Source organism: Schistocerca nitens, chromosome 5 (assembly GCF_023898315.1).
Source record: "Schistocerca nitens isolate TAMUIC-IGC-003100 chromosome 5, iqSchNite1.1, whole genome shotgun sequence".
In the NCBI taxonomy this organism is placed as follows: domain Eukaryota; kingdom Metazoa; phylum Arthropoda; class Insecta; order Orthoptera; family Acrididae; genus Schistocerca; species Schistocerca nitens.
In genome coordinates, this window is record NC_064618.1 from 857,296,121 (window position 1) to 857,316,215 (window position 20,095).

General features: G+C 39.3%; 1 protein-coding gene across 3 annotated transcripts in view; it reads left to right on the forward strand.

Moving 5' to 3' along the window:
- The window catches only part of LOC126259264 (protein FAM193A-like), a 242,585-nt gene that overhangs the window by 149,503 nt on the left and 72,987 nt on the right, over positions 1-20,095 (forward strand). For 2 of the 3 annotated variants that reach the window (XM_049955899.1, XM_049955897.1), the window contains exon 16: positions 12,724-13,105. In XM_049955899.1, coding sequence (XP_049811856.1) covers positions 12,724-13,105 — 382 coding nt within the window. The remainder of the gene's footprint in view (positions 1-12,723; positions 13,106-20,095) is intronic. The other variant, XM_049955898.1, reaches the window with a different exon arrangement.

The following is a 20,095-nucleotide window of genomic DNA, read 5'->3' on the forward strand; positions in this document are numbered from 1 at the left end:
TACTCAACGTATCAGTACTACTCAATTGCTGCTGGGGTACCGCTTAATCCCTGTGTTTCACTGTGTTTTTTTTAATAGCTATTGTTAAACCAAATATTACAGTAGAATATTTTGGAATACACTGCACTGAATGCGTATATAAAATTTCATTTAAAAAAGATTGTGTCTGTGACATCCTCCATTGACACTTGGTATCCAATGAAATACTTAAGAACAAATTTCATTTGGAATGATGTTATCTACAAACTGTAAAATTGAGATTGTTAATATCAACCAAGATGTCAGAGAAACTGCACCTGTTAACTCTTAGGAGAGATAGCCAGTGTATGTGATACTTTAGGGTTGGGTTACACTGAAGTGCCAAAGAAACTGCTATAGGCATGCGTATTCAAATACAGAGATACGTAAACAGGCAGAATACGGCACTGTGGTCAGCAATGCATATATAAGACAACAAGTGTCTGGTGCAGTTGTTAGAGCAGTTACTGCTGCTAAAATGGCAGGTTGTGAAGATTTAAGTGAGTTTGAACATGGTGTTATAGTTGATGCAAGAGCGATGGGACACAGCATCTGAGGTAGCGATGAAGTGGGGACTTTCCTGCACGACTATTTCACGAGTGTATCACGAGTATCAGGAATCTATTAAAACATCAGATCTCCGACATCACTGCTGCCGGAAAAAGATCCTCAAAGTTTACAGATGCATACGCTGCGTCTTTTATTTTGGAAACTTAAACGTATTCTGAGATAAAAAATGAAATATTGTAAGAGGTGTGATACTGTGCCAACTCCGAAGAAACTTCCCACGAGAAAGTTGTTAAGAAAACTACAAAATTATTTTTGGCAACATTTCAGGTATCATTATCGTATCGTATAACATACAGAGTCAAATTACTTCCGCAATATTCCGTGCGCAGCAGCATGCGAGTCGTTGTGGGCCGTCGCCAATAGTTTTGTTTGGACGGCTCGCTTTAATATGACTGAGAATATTCCCTACTCCCCGAAAATATTTTACTGGCTGCTAATACATATCTTTCGTCATTGCACCTGTCACTCAGAAAGCCAATATACGCTACGCAAAAGTAATTGTAGTAATTTTGAAGCCAGTATTTTCACTGAAGTCAAGCAAAATATTTGTTCAAAAGGTTTAGTGAAACATAAGTTTTATCTAAATTTGCTGTAAGCCTATTATTCTCAGCATGCAATATGTGCTTGGTACAGAAAAACCTCGTTATTACTACTGCATGTCCCTATCTTGTGTTACAAATTTCTTCCATCATTACAGTGTCTGAATTAAAAACCAAGTGGGTGGAGAAGACAGTGCATTGAAGTGGACTGGTCAGAATAATCAGTTTTATCACGGACATTACCCTGTATTTCTCTAGCCATTGGATACTATCCTCTGTCATACTAAAGTAATACAATTCTGCATTCTAGCTTTCTGTAAAAGTCGTCAGATATCGTAGACTTCTATGCTCTTGTCGGAGAATCAGAGTAGGTGCTGGGACTGTTCTAGTGTTACTGCACTATTTATATATACAGTCAATACAGAAGCACCGCAACATTTTGTCATTTTATGAACTGCGTTACCCTTACTACAAAACAGCCAGTAAATCCTTCTCTGAAAAAAGGAGTTAAATTTCGAATGTACAAGTAAACCAAATGCAGTAAGATTATATCTGAATGTAAAGACAGTCAGTACAGGTTTTTAGGAAAAACTGTTGTTAATAAATGCAGAATTGACAATCTTATTTTAATTGACAGTTACTGTCGAGTAAACTAATCGCTACCGCTTGTGATAAATTTATCAGACTTCTACTGTAAGGGAGAAACATTCGCAGTATATCCCCTATTATTGAAATGAATAGACAAACATTTAAATCAAGTCAGCTTTTTACATAGACGGCACTTACCTAAACTGAAGGATCTTCTGGCTCCATGTCTTCAGATTCACTGTTGCTCGTTTCAGCCAGGTTCCAAATTCCGCTATGGTGTCTCTTAAACCCAAGAAACCAGTTTCTTGCAATGCTTCTATGTGTTTTACGCTCCTCTCCCAGTCCTTCTGAGTAACATTCTCAAGAGCTTCACGTGTTGGCTTCTCAACATCAGCAGGTTTGCAAGTAGTATTTCTTTTCGCTACTTCTTGCTTTACTTGGGCCCATATCAATTCAGTGGGATTATACTGGCAGTGACACGGTGGTAGACGTGTCCCGTTTCGTTTGCCAGTTGGTCTAATTCAGAAGTCTTTTTGGCACCTACGATTTCTTCCTGAGACAGGAGTCCAGCCTTCTTTTTATTGACTGAAAATGAAACATTCTTTCTCTTTAACCACCCAATAATATCTGTGTTGTGCCAATTTGAATGTGGCAGCTTTTCTGTCGGATTGGAGTGTAATCTGAAGTTATCCATCATGATAATTGACCCTTCTTCCAGCACAGACAAGAGTCGAATAAACCAATTCTTAAAAACTTCTCCATTAATTTCCGAATGGTAATCAGATTGGCAAGAACTTTTCCCACCACGTAAAACAAGTTTGGCCTCTGGTATGAAGCCTGTGGTTAATGAACCAGCGTGGGCAATGATTAATCAGCCACCTCTATCAGTAGGCACTTTCAAACCACCATTTTCTTTGGAGTTATGCCATATATATTTATTGGTGTGGTTTTGTGAAACCCAAGTTTCATACAAGTACACTACAGGCCTGGTGTCTTCAGCACACAAGAAGTGCACTGTACGCAAAAACTTTGCTCTTGCTGCTGCAATGTCTCTGAAACCAATGGAGCGGAGAAGATGAAGAACGGAGGTCTCTGAGCCTGAGTAATTAATTTTTTTCATGGAAGTGAGCCTGTATTTTGTAGCCGTTGGATACTCTCCTCTGTCGTAATATCCAAGTGCACTTGTACGCACGAGCTCTTTGTTAAAATCGTCAAAGTCAGTTGATTTCCATTCACGTTCGTATCCCTTTCTTGGAGAATCGAAACACTCATTCGTGTCTGGAGCTTCTGCCAATAACACAGATTTACTAATACGGCCTACAGTTGACTTGGAGACACCACACACGTTAGCAGTAAGTTTATGAATTTGCGCAAAATTTAAGCTATTCCTCACTTCTTCATTGTCGGTTAGATCAATAAAAAACTCTAGTACCTTCGATTGATAATTTCCAATTGTTTACTAATATCTTTCCGCCCTTTACATATGCCGACCAGTGGAGTACTACAAGTAGGCCCTTTCTCGTGCATTGTTGTCCACCATCGAACACACGTCAAAGCACCTGTCTGAAGACAGTAAGACTCTAAGATCAGATGTGAACACTCGATATAGCATGGTAACACTGAGCTTTCATCTGCTCTGACCTTCCACACCACTAATGGTACCCACATGGCAACAAAGCCGAGAGGCAGGCGAATCACAGCATGCAATCCTTGCTGGTGGCAGGCAGCAGCTGTGACCTTGAGGACTCTACTTTGGTGCTGGCCACTATAGTAATTCCTACCCAAACATTTTACATACTACTATAATATAAATTTTTCTATGGAATAGAAGGAATTGTTAAGGAGAAACTGTTTGTTTGTTTTCAAATGTTGCTTTTCTTTCTCTTGGACATTTGCTATCACTGGTTGTTGCGTATATTTTTGTGTCAATGACAGCCTAAATGTGGAGTAATGAATGTCATTTTCCTTCTGGTGTTGTAATCATGTACATCATTTTTCATTTTGAACAGTAGTGGATTATTTACAAGAAACCTCATGAGGGAATAAATATACTATATATGCTGTTGCAGCCATGTTTAAAATCTTGAAATACTATGAAGCAGTAGTCAGAATGCCCAACTCATTAAACAGATGTCTGCAAGATGATTATGGGTGAGCACTACATATAATTCTTACAGCACACTTTTGAGCAAGGAAGACTTTCTGTCCTGAAGATGAGTTACCTCAGAACATTATTCCATACGACATTATTGAATGAAACTGTGCAACTTGTTGATTTCTCTCCAAGTTTTTCAGTGATTCAAAGTGCAATTGTGACTGAACTAGGTTGTTTTAGGAGTTTCAAAATGTTTTTTTTTTTTCATTATAAATCCTCAGCAATATGGACAGCTAAGAATTCTTAAGTTCCCATTCTATTTATTACATTTTAAGACAAAAAAGAAAAAAAAAGATGCACCATGAAGTAAGTATCCAAATGAGGTGCAATTCTGTACATGTGATGTGCTTGTACAGGCAAACAAATGATTATAATTTCAGAAAAATTGGACGATTTATTCAAGAGAAAGAGCTACACAAATTGAGCAAGTCAATAATGTGTTGGTTCACCTCTGGCTCTTATGCAAGCAGTTATTTGATTTGGAACTGGTTGATATGAGTTGTCGGATGTCCTCCTGGGAGTATATTGCCAAATTCTGCCCAACGGGTGCTTTAGATCTTCAAAAATCACAGGCTGGTTGGAGGGCTTTGACCTTAGTGCTGCAAACGTTCTCAGTTGGGTTGAGATCCTGTGATCTTGCTTGCCAAAGTAGGGTTTGGCAAGCATGAAGACAAGCAGTGGAAACTCTTACCAAGTGCGGGAGGGCATTATCTTGCTGAACTGTAAGCCCGGGATGGCTTGTGATGAAGAGCAAAAAAAGGGGCATAGATAGAATATGATGAACGTACCACTGTGCTGTAAGGGTGCTGCAGATGACAACCAGAGAGGTCATGCTATGAAAAGAAATGGCATCTACAGTACTCTTGGTTGTTGGGCATTATGCCACCACTGTACAGGGTGTCTCCAGATAAGTCTTCACTCAGTTCGAATTGAGACTTACACTGAAGACAATTCTGCTCCAATCAAAGAGATTCCAGGCTGAAGATGTGTTTTGAAATATCCTGAACAGTGGTGGTGCCAACCTGCCGCCTACCATATGGCCTGACAGCCAGGGGGGATGGTTGGGGATGCCATTTCTTTACATAGCAGGACTCCTTTGGGTGTCATCTGCAAAACCCTTACATCACAGCGGTATGTTGATAATATTCTTTTGCCCTTCTTGGCAAACCACCCTGGGCTTACATTTTGGCAAGATAATGCCAGCCTGCACGTGGAAAGAGTTTCTACTGCTCATATTAGTGCTTGCCAAAGCCTACTTTGTTGGCAATGTCACCAAATCTCTACGTAATTGAGAATGTTTGGAGCATTATGGGCAAGGTGCTCCAAACATCTCGAGATTTTGATGATCCTGCATGCCCATTTGACAGAATTTGCCACGATATCCCTCAGGAGGACATTAACAACTCTATCAAACAATGCCAAGCTCAGTGACTGCTCGCACAAGGGCCGGAGGTGGACCAACACATTACTGATTTGCTCTATATGTGAAGCTCTTCCTCCTGAATAAATATCCCATTTTTCTGAAATTGTAGATGATAGTTATTCTGTACATGTACATTGTATATACTGATTTCTGCCCCAGGTAATTCCTTTGTGATGCATGTTTGTTTGATTGTTTTTCAATATGTTGTGTTAGGTTCTTCTGTTGGGTTTTTCTATTCGTTGTTGAAGTTTATATGCACTAGAGACAAAATAATACAGTATCATCGACAGCAAGAAAGTGGTTTTGATATGTTTTTTTAATACATGTTTCTGGAAACTTCCTTGATACCTGATGAAATAGTGTTAATATGTGGCATCTTAGTATTTGACTTCTCTTTCAGTTCTTAATTGCTTCTTATCCTGATAAAATATAATGGAAATTTAATTGATGATGTATGTACACTAAGGTGACAAAAGTAATGGGATAGTGATAGGCACATACACAGATGGTTGTTGTTTTATGTAAGGGCAGTGTATTGGCTGAGCTGTCATTTGTACTCAAGTTATTCATATGAAAAGGTTTCCAACACAATTATGGCTGCATGAGGGGACTTAAGAGACTTTGAATGCAAAATGATAGTTGGAGTTAGATGCGTGGGACATTACATTTTGGAAATCATTAGTAACTGCCAGGAATAGCAGCATTTGCGTAAAGTTATTAGTGCTAACAGACAAGAAGCATTGCCTGAAATAACCCAGAAATCAATGTCGGATGTACGATGAATGTATCCGTTAGGACAGTGTGGTGAAATTTGGTGTTAATGGGCTATGTTAGCAGATGACTGACGCAAGTGCCTTTGCTAGCAGCATGACATAACCTGCAGTGCCTCTCCTGGGCTCATGACCATTTCAGTTGGACTCTAGATAACTGGAAAATTGTGGCCTGGTCAGACGAGTCCTGATTCCAGTTGGTAAGAGCTGATGATGGGCTTTGAATGTGGCGCAGACCCCACGATGCATTGGACCCAAATTGTCAACAAGGGACTGTGCAAGCTGGTGGTGGCTCCGTAATGGAATGGGCCATGTTTACGTGGCACTGAATAGATCATTGACTGGAAATGGGAATCTTTGTCTACTCGGAGACCATTTGCAGCCGTTCGTGGACTTTATATTCTCAAAGAATGATGGAATTTTGATGGATGACAGTGCACCATGTCACCGGCCACAGTTAGTTGCGATTGGTTCAGGGAACATTTTGTACATTTCAAGTGAATGATTTGGCCACCTAGATTGCCTGAATTGAATCCTATTGAACATTTATGAGAGATTACTTTGTACACAAAATCCTGCACTTGCAACAGTTCGGCAATTATGGACAGCTGTAGAAGCAGCATGGCTTGGTATGTATCCAGGAGACTTCCAAAGACTTGCTGAGCCCATGCCACCTCGAGTTGCTACACTGTGCTGGGCAAAAGATGGTCTTACACGATATAGGGAGGTGTCCATGATTTTTTTTCACCTCAGTATATTCTTCATTACACTCACATTTTATCAATTCATCGTCTCTGTAGAATCACTGCTACAGATTTAGTTGAAATTGAATCAGAAACTTTCTGAAACAAGTCTTGCTGTTGCTTGTGTGGTTTCTTCAATATCTTCTTGTGTGCAGTGAAGCCTATGCCTGATTTTCCTCCATGGTCTATTTCACAGTTGTATAGCAAATGACGTGATCATTTTTTTTTTTTTTTTTTCTGCATCACATATGAAACTCATATGTCCCACTTTATATTAATTTCCCTATCTAATTCCACTAAATTATCTTCAGAACCTCAAGTTGGGCAGTTTATGGTCCACAAATAGTAGGAGTAGTAGACATTCTAAGGCCCATAATGTTGTTTACTAAGCCAAACGTCATTGAGCAAGATGCTGGTCTAGCAGCTGGATGTACCTCAAAGCCTGAAGCCATTAGCTGTACTCCCTCATTTCACAACTCCCAGTATTCTTTTGCCTGTGCCAGAATACTGACAAAAGATGTGCATGTAGCTGTAGATCCGCCAGCAACCATACCCATGGTAGCCTAATAGTCCCCAGAGTTTGATGAGACAAGTGAACAGTGCCAAACTTCTGCAGGGTACTGGATTTAGCAGCCTCAGCCTAAACCTGAGTGCTACATAAGCCCAGAGTTTATGATTAACATCACCATTCTGCTTGCTGGCCATGTGCCAGAAGGGTCCTGAGTTCTTGTCATTATCATCATTTAGCAGTCAGTCAGTCCTGTGACACTGTGAAACTTGAGTTTTCCTTGCATATAAAATGTTTAAGAAACCTACGGGAATGGAGCTGATTGAAGTGTTCAACAACCTCCAGTGTTTGAAAAGGTGCACACCTCATAATTTTTGAGGCATAACTGCAACAGGAGATCACTGTGAAAGGATACTATAAACTCAGGATTTGGGGCATATGCAGAAAGTCAGCGCTCACACCATAAAACTTAACACCACCGCGTAACCAAGGATGACCTTCATCAGAAGTTATCATTATTGAATGTTTAATTACCAGTGAGTAAGCAAGTAACACTAACTCTGTCCCTCTGTCAGTATAGTATGTCCATTTTGTGTCCACATTTCAATACCTGACCTGCTGCCCATTAGGTAAATACAGATGTAGTGTTGTTCAGTATGCTGTCCATAGTCATCAATACAAATGTCTGCACTTGTATCTGTTCCCTGTATGGTCAGCTCTAGCACGAAACGAAATTTTACCATTACTACCATTGAAAGTGAAAATATTCATGGTTTCAGCAGCTGGATGGCCACATTATTACAAAAGAAGGGCCAATTCTTAAGAGGCTTCTGTTAATGACGATGCTAGACGTAAAAAGATATCATTCACCGTTTTAAATTTAATAGAATTTTGCTTTTCTTCAGAACAGATTGGAATAGTTGTGGAAAAGACATTCATAGGAGGAATAATTCAATATACTTCCATACTTGGGCCAACATAGCCACATATCCCAGAACTACCAATCATGCTTAACCAAGTGGTGTGTGTCCAATTAGTGAAAATAAAATTAAAGATATACACAAAATGCCCAACTTCATTCCTGACAGTGATGAACCTAAAGTGTTTTATCAAAAAATTGCAGGTTGCAAATCAAAGATGCATGAATAAAATTGCAATTTCATTTTGAAAAGTGTTTTCTGTATGTTTACTTTCCTGGCAATTGACTGTTCTGTGCATACTTAATGTTTTTTTTCAATAAACATATTACATATTGTGTGTTTTGAAGTTTTTCTTTTTTAAATCAAAATTTAAACACGAAGAGGGTACTAGGTCATGTTTTTAGGGTTCCGTACCTGAGCCGTTAAAAACGGAACCCTTACAAGATCACTTTGTTGTCTTTCTGATTGTCTATCTGACTGCCGAAAGCCCATTTTCGCAGGAAAGGGTAGACATATCGAGTTGAAATTTTGTCACATACGAAGGTCTATGGTCTTTGGTGGTATAATAAACAATAGCTTCTAAGGCAATGCAGTGAAAAGATACGCCCATTTATGTCACTGTTTTGATACTTGTTGGGTCACTCATCAAAACCTATAGAGTACTTCCTGTTGCTCTAGAATCATGAAATTTGTCAAAAAGAAAGGTTTTACAGTAAAGGAGAGGGAAAAAACTGACACTTTTAATTTGTAATTACATCACATGGAAAAAAATTGTTATTTGTTATCCAACTGTCTAACGACTCCTTTTTTTCAGTAATGGGTAGGTGTATCATGTTGAAATTGTCAGATACTGAGGTCAGTGGCCCGTTGGTGGTGTAAAAAAGCTAAGCTTCTAAGTCTTTGTAATCAAAAGATACAGCCGTTTATGTCACCGATTTTGGTACTCTCAAACTCTCATTAAAACCTATAGGGTACTTCCCATTGATGTGGAATTATGGAATTTGGCAAGAAGCAGGGTTACACAGTACAAGTAAAGGAAGAAATTGGAACATTGTTAGTATGTAATTATATCACACAAAAAATATTTCTTTTGTCATTTGTTGTCCGACTTCAAACTTATAATTATAACATTTTCAATGTTGGTAACAGGCAAAACTTATCAAGATTATCAGTTCCCGGAATGGGTGAACTGTCTGCATGCATAATTTAAGTTTGTACAAACCTGTCTGTGTGTGAGTCCTACTCGCCCATGACCAATTTTTTTAATGACAGTTGTATGTAATTTACTTGTGTGCCTCATATCATAAAATAATTTTATGCAATATTTGCTAAGTAAGATGATAAACACTTTTTTGTTGTTTTTGAAAATTTAACTATGTGATCTCAGGTCATTTTATAAATTCATGACTCACTTGTTTTCCTTGCAAAGTGAATTGATGAACTGGAAAATCTTTTGTAGTCAAGATCACTTGATGTTTTTATTTTATTTCACAGTGACTGGTTTTGACAGAATCTTGCTGTCGTCATCTCTACACTACACTGAAAGTAACACCATTACAAAGAGAATTTATCATTGTGTACAAACCCATATATCAGTAGTAAAAAGTACATAAGAATTAGTTTACATACCTTAGTAAAATTGTCATTAAAATACATACATACCACCACTGCAGTGAGAACATTTTCCACCCATAGGAAATGACACCACTTTGACTTGTCAAATACAAAAAAAAAAAAAGAAAGAATAAAATATCCATTGCACCAACTGTGTTCTCAGGAATGGAGGTAGACAGATCGAAAGTGCAGTCGTGGTCCATTTCATTGCAGGAAAAACTGAGCTGGCAAGTAACCCATGGCAGAGTGAGCCATATGATCACTGAGCATATGACATCCACATAGGTACCAGGTTAAGGCAAATACTGCCAGAGCTGTAGTGGAAGTAGTAGAACGCACATTGTATGCTAGTACAGTACACCATCATTTGCACATCATGCCGTGGATGATATAAACAAAGTATGACATCACAGACTGGAAATCCACACATATAACAAGACTCTCCCTTTCATGTGAAACAGCCTGATCACCAGATAGTAGTTTGGCTCATAACAACCTGTGTGCTGGATACGTAAGTACATGCCCATACACATCACGTTCGTCAAAATTTACAATTACACAAAACCATAAAAAACCCTTTTTAGCACAATTATGAAAGTTTTTTACAATTTTTACAAACTTTTTTCTAAACAGTTTCAGGCTTTTCCAAGAATTTTTAAAAATTCAAAACATTTAAAACATACTTATTTGGAAAATTGGGTCATGCAGGCACACAAAGAAACTGCATTTATAAATACATCTGTTAGCAGCAGCTCCTGATGTCTGACAACAACGTGGTGTACCAACAGACCAGGATATTTAGACATTTGCATTAATGTGTAACAACCCATTTGTAGAGGAGATAAGGGGGCACATTTATAAATGTAGTGGTTCTTGTCTGTCATTTCCATCTCATTGGTTACATGTTATTACAACATGGAAACTTGGGACTATTTACATGTGTCACATTCTCATACTTGGTAGTTGTGGGTGTCTATGGCTGGATGATGTATAGTACAGACTCAACCTGTCTGTTTAAGGTTTGTTACATTATATTTCCAAATAAGTTTGCCTTAAATTTTTCAAATTTTTAATGGTTTTTGGAAAAGTCTTAAATAGTCCAAAAAACTTTGTAAAAGTTGTAAAAATACTCTTGTGGCTGTACTAAAATGTGTTTTTATAATTTTTGTGTAATTGTAAATTTTGATGAATTTGGTGATGTGTATGGGTGTATACTTATGTGTCCAGTATGCTGGTTGTCATGTGGCAGAATGTTCTATGGTAAGCTGCTTGTTTTGCCTGAAAGGAAGAGTCTTGATGTACATGTGGATTTCTGGTCTGTGAGGCCATACTTTGTTTATTTCATACATGCTGTGGTGTGTGAATCACTTTTTACTTTACTAGCATACAATGTGTGTTCTGCATACTCACACTAGAGCTGGCATTATTTGCATTAAGTTAGTATCTATGTGGATGTCAAATGCTCGCTGATCAGAGGTATATTTTGGATAATGGTTCTTCAGTGTAGTTCTTGTAGCATTGTCAGTGATTCTCCAGAGTATTTCTGTAAGAATGTCACATATCGATTTGTGCACACACATGCCACATGTTGATTATTCATGTGACTGTTTGCTTCAAAAATATTCAAATGTGTGTGAAATCTTATGGGACTTAACTGATAAGGTCGTCAGTCCCTAAGCTTACACACTACTTAACCTAAATTATCCTAAGGACACACACACACACACACACACACACACACACACACACACACACACACACACACACACACCCATGCCCGAGGGAGGACTCGAACCTCCGCCGGGACCAGCCGCACAGACCATGACTGGAGCAAGGCTACTTGCTTGCTCAGTTTTGCCAGTGATTTACTTGGACCATGACTACACTTTCTGTTTGTCCACCTCCATTGCTGGGCACGCATTTGGTGCAATGTATATTTTAGACTTTCTTTTTTATGAGTTGGGCCAGCCAATGTGGTGTATTTTCCTGTGAACGGAAAGTGTTCTCATTGTAGTGGCGACATATATGCATGATAGTAAGAATGTTGCAAAGATATGTACACTAATGCTTATGTACTTGATGTGCAGGTTTGTACAGAGATAAATTCTTGGTAACGGATTTACTTTTTGTACATTGTAGATCTGATGATAACAGAGTGATTCGGTCAAAACCAGTCATTATGAAATAAAATAAAAGTATTAAATGATCTTGAGTGCAAAAGATTTTCCTGTCCACCAATGACAGATCACTCCCTATGATCATGTACAGCTTATAAAAAATGAATTATTGTGTTACTCTGTCTATATCTACTGTGATGGTTCTTGTAATCTTCTCTAAGATGTGACTAAGGATTTCCTGTTCTTAACAGCCATCTTTAGTTTTATTGGACTGATTATTTAGAAGTATATGTAATTGACTATGTAGAAGTGTGCGTAATTGCATATGCAGTTGTCTCTTATATATTTTTCTAGAGCTAGAGCAGATACCTCTTTCTTGAAATTGTGAGTCAGTATAACTTTGTACAACAAAACTTAAGTACCTCCAGTTTATACCATATGGCGTGAGATGACCAGACAATCGTATCAGATTTAACAACCATGGTCAGTTTAATGCAAAACTCTCTATGTCGTCTTTAGTCTCATGGAACATTTTTTTTTTTTTTTGAGTGAGCAAATTTTATTTCAGACCAAAGATTAATTGTTTGTTAATTATGAAAGTTAAGAATTTATATATTTATGGCACTGATACATCATAAATCCAAAATTTGTGAATTGTTTTTTAGGTTAGGTGATATTTTGCATGTTCTTTGAAGATTTGTTTTGAAGGTAAAATAATATTCCAAATATATGTGTAGTAACATCTTCATATTTTACAGCTTGAAGAAAAGGAAAGAAAGGACCAAGAAGAGGCCCAGAGGCTTAAACTTGAAGAAATTCAGAACAAAACTCCAGAAGTGACTATCACTGTTGTGAATACACCTGGTAGTACGAATGCCTCTTCAGATGCAACAGATTCTTCATCTTTGAAAGCAAAAAAAAATTCTAAGAAGGCGGATGTGGCTGCTTCTTCTGCTTCTCAGAATAAGTCGGATGGTATGACAGCTGTCACAGCAACGCAACAAGGACCACAGATGGTTACTATCAAGAGAGTCATGGAACCTAATGGTGCGGAGCCTACTGTGACAATCACGTTAAAAGGGGCGACACCTGATAAAGACAAAGTACTTTTTACCTTGGTCAATGGACAAGGTGACTACCGTACGTTAAGTTTCTTATTTAAAGCATATTAGTGTAAGGAAATTACATTACTTTGCTTTCAGATATGTTAAAAACGTAAAACATATAAAGTATGCAAAATGTTTGGTCATTGTGGAATGCTAAAATACAATCATGCCTTACATGGAGGCATTTCTTAACCCTTCCTATCAGAAACTAACTGTTAGAATCTTAACAGTTTTAAATAGAATTTTGCACCACTTACAGTGAAATTTTTGTTGAGATAAAAACATTTTTTGCGTAGGAATGGTTAATTATGACAGTTGAAAGATAAAAAGTTAATGGCATTCGTCTTCGTTTCACAAACTAGTTCGAAACAATTTGGTGGGGGGGGGGGGGGGTCAGACATTTTTTGTGCCTGAAAGGCTACTATGTTAGGAAAAAGTAAATTGTTATGTAGAATATTTTCATCACTTGAAATACTCTACAGAATTCGTCTTTGTGTGTGAAATTGGATGGATAATGGAATGCTACGATAGTGTCCCTTGCAAATCATAAATATGTCTTCATGTGAACCTGCATGAATAAGGCTTTCATAATGAGGGCTCATATTCAACAGTTCCTGTAAAAAAAGGAAAAAAAAAAAACACTGTATCTCCCCTCATCCTCACAATAGTTGGGTCCCTCTTGTCCTGTCGCATGTTGACATCCCCCCCCCCCCCCCTCTCCCTATTTATTTTTCCACAGCGTATCCATTTTTCTGCTCTTGAGGAACCTAACAGTTCGAAAAGCTAGGATTGTTTTTTGTACTTTTATTTGGTTTTGTCAGCTGTGCTTAGAATTTTGCTTCCTGATGGTAAATACGGCCACACAATTGTATCTTCTTATAGTTTTATAGTTTTTCAAGTTAATTATTCTTCTGTTATAAAAGTACATTATTATCATATGTGGTAGTTAAGTCAATTTGTTATCCATATTACTTTCCTATTTATGGATTTACTTTGACTTTGGTTTAGGTGTCATTCTTCTCAAAATATTGATGATCTGTGCCCAATACCCAAGAACCAATTTGTTGCAGAAGTGTTCCTCTTGAGATGTTGTGTATGCTGTTGCAGTCCATAATTACGAATTTTTATACTGTCTCACTAATATGAGTACAGTAATGCAGTTATATGTTTATATGCAGATATATGTTTATCCTCTGCAGTAAGCCCTGTGCAGAAATATAAGGATGTGAATAGCTGACCAATATGTACCTTCAGGTGGCGAAATTCCATGAACTCACTTCGATCAACAGAGTGTTTGGCAGTTGAGCATGGGAGAGGGAGATGCTGTTTGTTCATTTATCTGTGCACACAATATGGCCGTGGCAGCAATAACTGACCTTTTCTGTTCTAGAAGCATTCACATGCAGTGTTGGGTTTGCTTAGCAGAGTGGTAATAGTCTTGTCATTTTCCTGTACACTTTTATAACTAGTTCAGGACATTTTGTCATGTGAAATAAACACGTCACAAAGAGAAACAATGTGAACAGTGATAATGAATCACATTTGTCATCTTACTGATAACAAATGCCATCTGCAAATGACTGTGACAGCTAGCAGCTGAGGTAGCAGAGCTGTACGACAACAGTGAAGGCTAGGTGGTGTGACCGAGCTTATTCTCTGAATGGGTGTTGCCGTGGTTGCTGTCTTAAAAACAACTAGTAGTTGGTCGATTTGTTGTCCTGATCCGTGTATACTAATAGGTGCATTTAAAAGTAGGAAAAACAGTACATAATTTTTGGAAATGTAAGTTCCTTTTTCAGAGAGGTGAGAGAGGTATGTTCGGGAATTTGGAAAGGAGGAGCAGTCACTCTGTCCCCCAGTCTACTCTGTCTATCAGTTGTGAGGACACGGGATACGTGAGAGAAAGTAGGGTATTGAAACATTATTGGTAAGCACTGTGGCATCCCAATTCATAGATCATGGAAGCACATTTACAAGTAAAGATGGATTAAAGGATGACAGGTAGTAAGTGGAATGAATAGTGCAATTGAGAAATTGGGAGTGAGTAAAACAGACATTAAAAAATCCTACATAGAGAGGGGGACAAGAAGAGGGAAAAGTAATAGTTAGTCATTGACTAAATTATGAAGTTATGTACAAATGAAAAAAATCAAACAATGGAAAATCCATGAAAAGGATAGTTTGCTACTCATCATATAACGACGCGCACGCGCAAAATGCAACTCGCACACACATGACCACAGTCTCTGGCCATAACACACCTACTTCCGCCTTGGACTACCACCTCTATAACAATCTCTAACCCCACCCCCAATAGCTGAAAAACCCTGTCTCACAGACCTACTACATTTATCCCACGCTCCAAAACTAGCTCCCACCACTATATAGAATCCAAAACCTAAACATAACCGAAAAACTCTTAGCCTCGCAGAAGTATCAGACCTTTCAAAGGCCTCACCTTTTGCCCCACTCCCAAATTAAATCTTGCAGGACTTCTTGAAGACCTCTCCTGCTCCCAGTCCCTGCAGTGGATGCACTTCTTTTCCACCAATCCTACCAATCCGATTCAACTAAAGACCCACCTCTGCTTGACTCAGTTTACTCCTCCATCCAACCATGATCCACCCCCACTGCCCCCACATCGCCCCCTGTTAACTTTACAGAATTTCTTAACACTGAACCTTACCTCCCCATCATTCCCCAAATCCCTCAACATGCAAACTCACCATACATCCACTGATAGATCCACAGTCCATCACATAAAAACTGATTCTGACCTTATAATCCTACCTATTGACAAAGACTCCACCTCTGTTGTTTTGAACCGCAATGATTACCTGGCAGAAGGACTCCACCAGCTGTCAGAAGGACTGTCACAGCTGTCAGATTCATCCACCTACAAACACTGCCACTTTGACCCCATTCCAGAAATCCAGCAGGATCTTAGTCTCTCTTTAAATCCTTAGACCCATCCCAGAACCTCCTCCAGAGTCCTTCTCTCTCCTCACCCCCGCACTTATACATTCTACGTGCTTCCTAAAGCCCATAAACCCAACCACCCAGGAGACCCCATTGTGACCAGTTACTGTGTCCCCACTGAAAAAATCTCTACTCTCATAGAGAAACACCTTCAGCCTATTACCCGCAACCTACCCTCCTATATAAAAGATACCAGCCAGTTCTTCCACAGTTCCTGTTCCTTTACCATATGGTGCCCTGCTCATCACTATTGATGCCACCTCCCAGTACACTAACATTCCTAATGACCATCGTCTTACCGCTATTGAACACTACCTTTCCCAATACCCTACAGATTCCAAACCAACCACCTCCTTCCTAGTCGCCATGACCAACTATATCCTCACCCAGAGTTAACTTCTTCTTTGAGGGCATTATCTATAACCAAATCCGCAGTATGGCTATGGGCACTCGCATGGCACCATCCTGTGCCAATCTATTCATTGGCCATCAAGAGGAACCCATTCTGAACACCCAGAATCCCAAACCCCTCATCTGGTTCAGATTCATTGATGAGATCTTCGTGACCTGAATCGAGGGTGGGGCTCCCATATCCACATTCCTCCAGAACCTCTACACCTTCTCCACTGTGTGCTTAACCTGGTCCTTCTTAACCCAACAAGCCACCTTTGTTGATGTTGACCTCCATCTCAAAGATTGCTCCATCAGTATCTCCATCCATGTCGAACCTACCAACCACTAGCAATACCTCCCCTTCAACTGCCACCCATTCCATGCTAAGAAGTCCCTTCCATACAGCCTAGCTGCCCATGGCTGTCACATCGTAGTTATGATCGGTCCCTCTTGAAATATACCGAGGCTCTCTCTGAGACCTTTACAGCTTGTAATTACTCTCTCAGCCTTAAAGTCCCACCCTCCAGCTACAGAGGAGCGTTCCTCTCGTGACTCAGTACTGTCCAGGGTGGAGCAACTGAAAAATTCCCCACCAGGGTTTCGACTACATCTCATCATGCCCAGAAATGAGAAATGTTGTATCCACTATCCCTCCCACCCCGCCACAGTGGTATTCTGTCACCCACCAAATCTGCACTACATCCTTTTCCATCTCTACACAACCCCTGCTCCGAACCCCTTGCCTCGTGGCCCATATCCCTATAAAAGACATAGGTGAAAGACCTTTCCCATACATCCTCCCACCACCACCACCACCTACTCCAGTCCAATCACAAACATCACCTGTCCCATTAAAGGCAGGGCTACCTGTGAAACCAGTCATGCTATTTACAAACTAAGCTGCAACCACTGTGCTGCATTCTATGATGCTCTTCATTTCAATGATGGTTTCTCAACCTGTGCCATTTGGATCCTTCCCACTGAAATATGCCCACTATTTTTATATACTTGAATTTAGCATATTTCGTGACAGTACTCACTTTTCTTGAAATATTTACAAGATGATATTTGTCTTTTTGTGTTGGCTTCAGTCGTCTAGTGAAAGTATGATTCCACAACGCAGTTTCGTTGGCTGCAGAAATGACCTGGTTCTATGTGTTTGCCTCATTTTTGGTGCTTCAAATACCATTTCTCGAATGTGGGTCCTTCTTCATTTTTATATAAAAAAAGTAATAACATAATTAATTTTCCTGTTCACTAGCAAATTATTATAACGGCGACCTGCACATTGTTCCACCGTCACACACACTGAGAGTTCTCTGCCGACTGACTACGGTCAAAGACGACTCCTGCTTTAAAGACATTTCACACAACACACGAGCTTCCACTTGTAAGCAGTCTCTTTGATATTCTTCATCACATCTACTAATATTAATCACTATGCTGCCACTCTCAAAAATATAAATAAATTAGCGCAAAATAAGGTAAATTACAATTCACAAAAAATTATTCTGACAAAAATATAAGAAAACATTTACAACTTCTCTCATTAGATTTGGTATCAACAAATCTGGTAGAAAATAACACATCTCCAAGATCCATTACACCACCAACACCAGCTTTCCTGAACTGCGCAGGTGGTAACTCTCCCTGCAATATATCCTATGTTCCCGTAACCTTCCTGGCCTCAACTTTTGTTTGTCATTTCCTTATCCATCTGGCCGCTTCCTGTTCCCATTGCAGGACTACACAGCCCTCTATTCCACCAACGCACGCAGTCTTTTTACTTCTGTCCTTTTCTGCTACCCCCGTCTCCCCCATCCTCCGTTAACCTCCCGACTGCACCTAGCTGCCCTACTCTCCATCTCATCCTTGCACACTCCCAGCAGCACTTTACTGTCATCCCCCACCTGTACCCTACTATCCCTCTCTCTCCCCATCTCAGCCTCCTACTTACCCCACACAGTTGCCTCTCCTACAATGCGCTGCTGCTCCAGCTTCAGCTCCAGCTGCCAGAGGTTGTTTGTGTGTGTGTGTGTGTGTGTGTGTGTGTGTGTGTGTGTGTGTGTGTGTGTGTGTTTTTGACAAAGGCCTTATTGGCCAAAAGCTAACTGTGCGACAGTCTTTTTGTTGTGCCTTTCTGTGACTCAGCATCTCAGCTATATGGTGAGTAGCCACTATCCGTCTCATAATATTGATATGTGAAAAAATGAGGGAAAAGGAAAGGGATGGGGCAGGAGGGCTGCTGGGATGCAGAGATCTGATTGAGAGCCAGCACCTTTAGAGCTCAGGGAAATTAATGCTAGATAGGAGAATTCAAGCAGCCACATGGTGTAGCAGGCACTCGGGTCCCTTGCATCATACTCTGGGGCATTCTTAACAGTTGGATAGTGGGTATCCCCAAGACGAATAGCTCTTCTGTTTCCTTTCATGTGCTCAGGCAGTTTGGTAGTGGTCAACTCTGTGTAGAAAGCTGTTTAGGGAACATGTTGTGAGTTTATTTATGAAATTACTTTTCTGCTAACAGGTAAAATTTTTGCATTATGCAGCACATTTTGGGGAAAGATTTCCATTTTCAGGTTTGTTTTCTGCGTGGTATCCTGCGTGTCAAAGTTTTGATGTATGAAGTTCTGCTTGGTTCTGTCATCTTTGTTATGTTACTTAAATCACATGCAATTTTTAATTGACTGTTGACCTTTATACAGAGTTAACAGACAGTTACAAAGATGTTTTTATGTGTAGTCAACAGAAGTAATGCTATAACTATCATACATAGTATGTTTACTACACAATGGTTCTTATTTCTCTGGACACTATTTTTAGTTAAGTGTACTGTCGACCATAGCATCTGAAGTAGTTCACTGTATTTTGTTAGACTATTACTCCTGGAAGACAGAGTATCATAAATAAATCACTTAGCAACAGCCAAGTGAAGGTCTCTAGAATAAATCTCTCCCTGTGGAGCAGTGTGTGCACTTTTGTGGAACTACCTGACAAAACCGTTAATTCTGGAAACTGCTATAGTTAGAAATTTCTCTGTGATATCCTCTCTTCCAAGACTGATATTCCAGCAAGGTGTGAAGGAGACATGTAAGATTTGGAATGCAGAAGAGAGGTTCAGGCAAACATAAGCTGTTAATTTTGTCTGGATAGCTTAGCTGGTAAAATAATAGTTCATGAAAGGCAAGGGTTCAGATAGGAATTTGATCTGGCACAAAGTTTTAACTTATCGGGAAGTTAATTTCTTTCCCTGTTTTTGCAGTTTGGTTTCCTAAAAATTCCTTTTCTCTTTTTCCAATCTAGATTGTTCTGCTAGCAGCATTGTGTGGAGTTGTCAGAAAGTAAGAGTAGCAACCATTTCACTGAGGTTTATTTGAACACCAGAGTGTCTTCTGTTGCAAGTGTTGTGCTTTTGTCTTTCTCCAGTCTGAGACTACCAGTAAATCCCTGATCCTTTAATGAATCAAACTCCCTTGAATAAGGCAGCTTGAGACATCTGATTACTTTAAAAATTAACTGACGTGTTAAATATTTGACTTTAAGCTTGTGCATGAGAAATGGTGTAGAAAAGGTTTGAAATAATGCTTAAAATTTGTCAGAAGTTGCTAAGTGCTCTCATTGTGAAACATTGGATTAATATATTCTGAGTGCA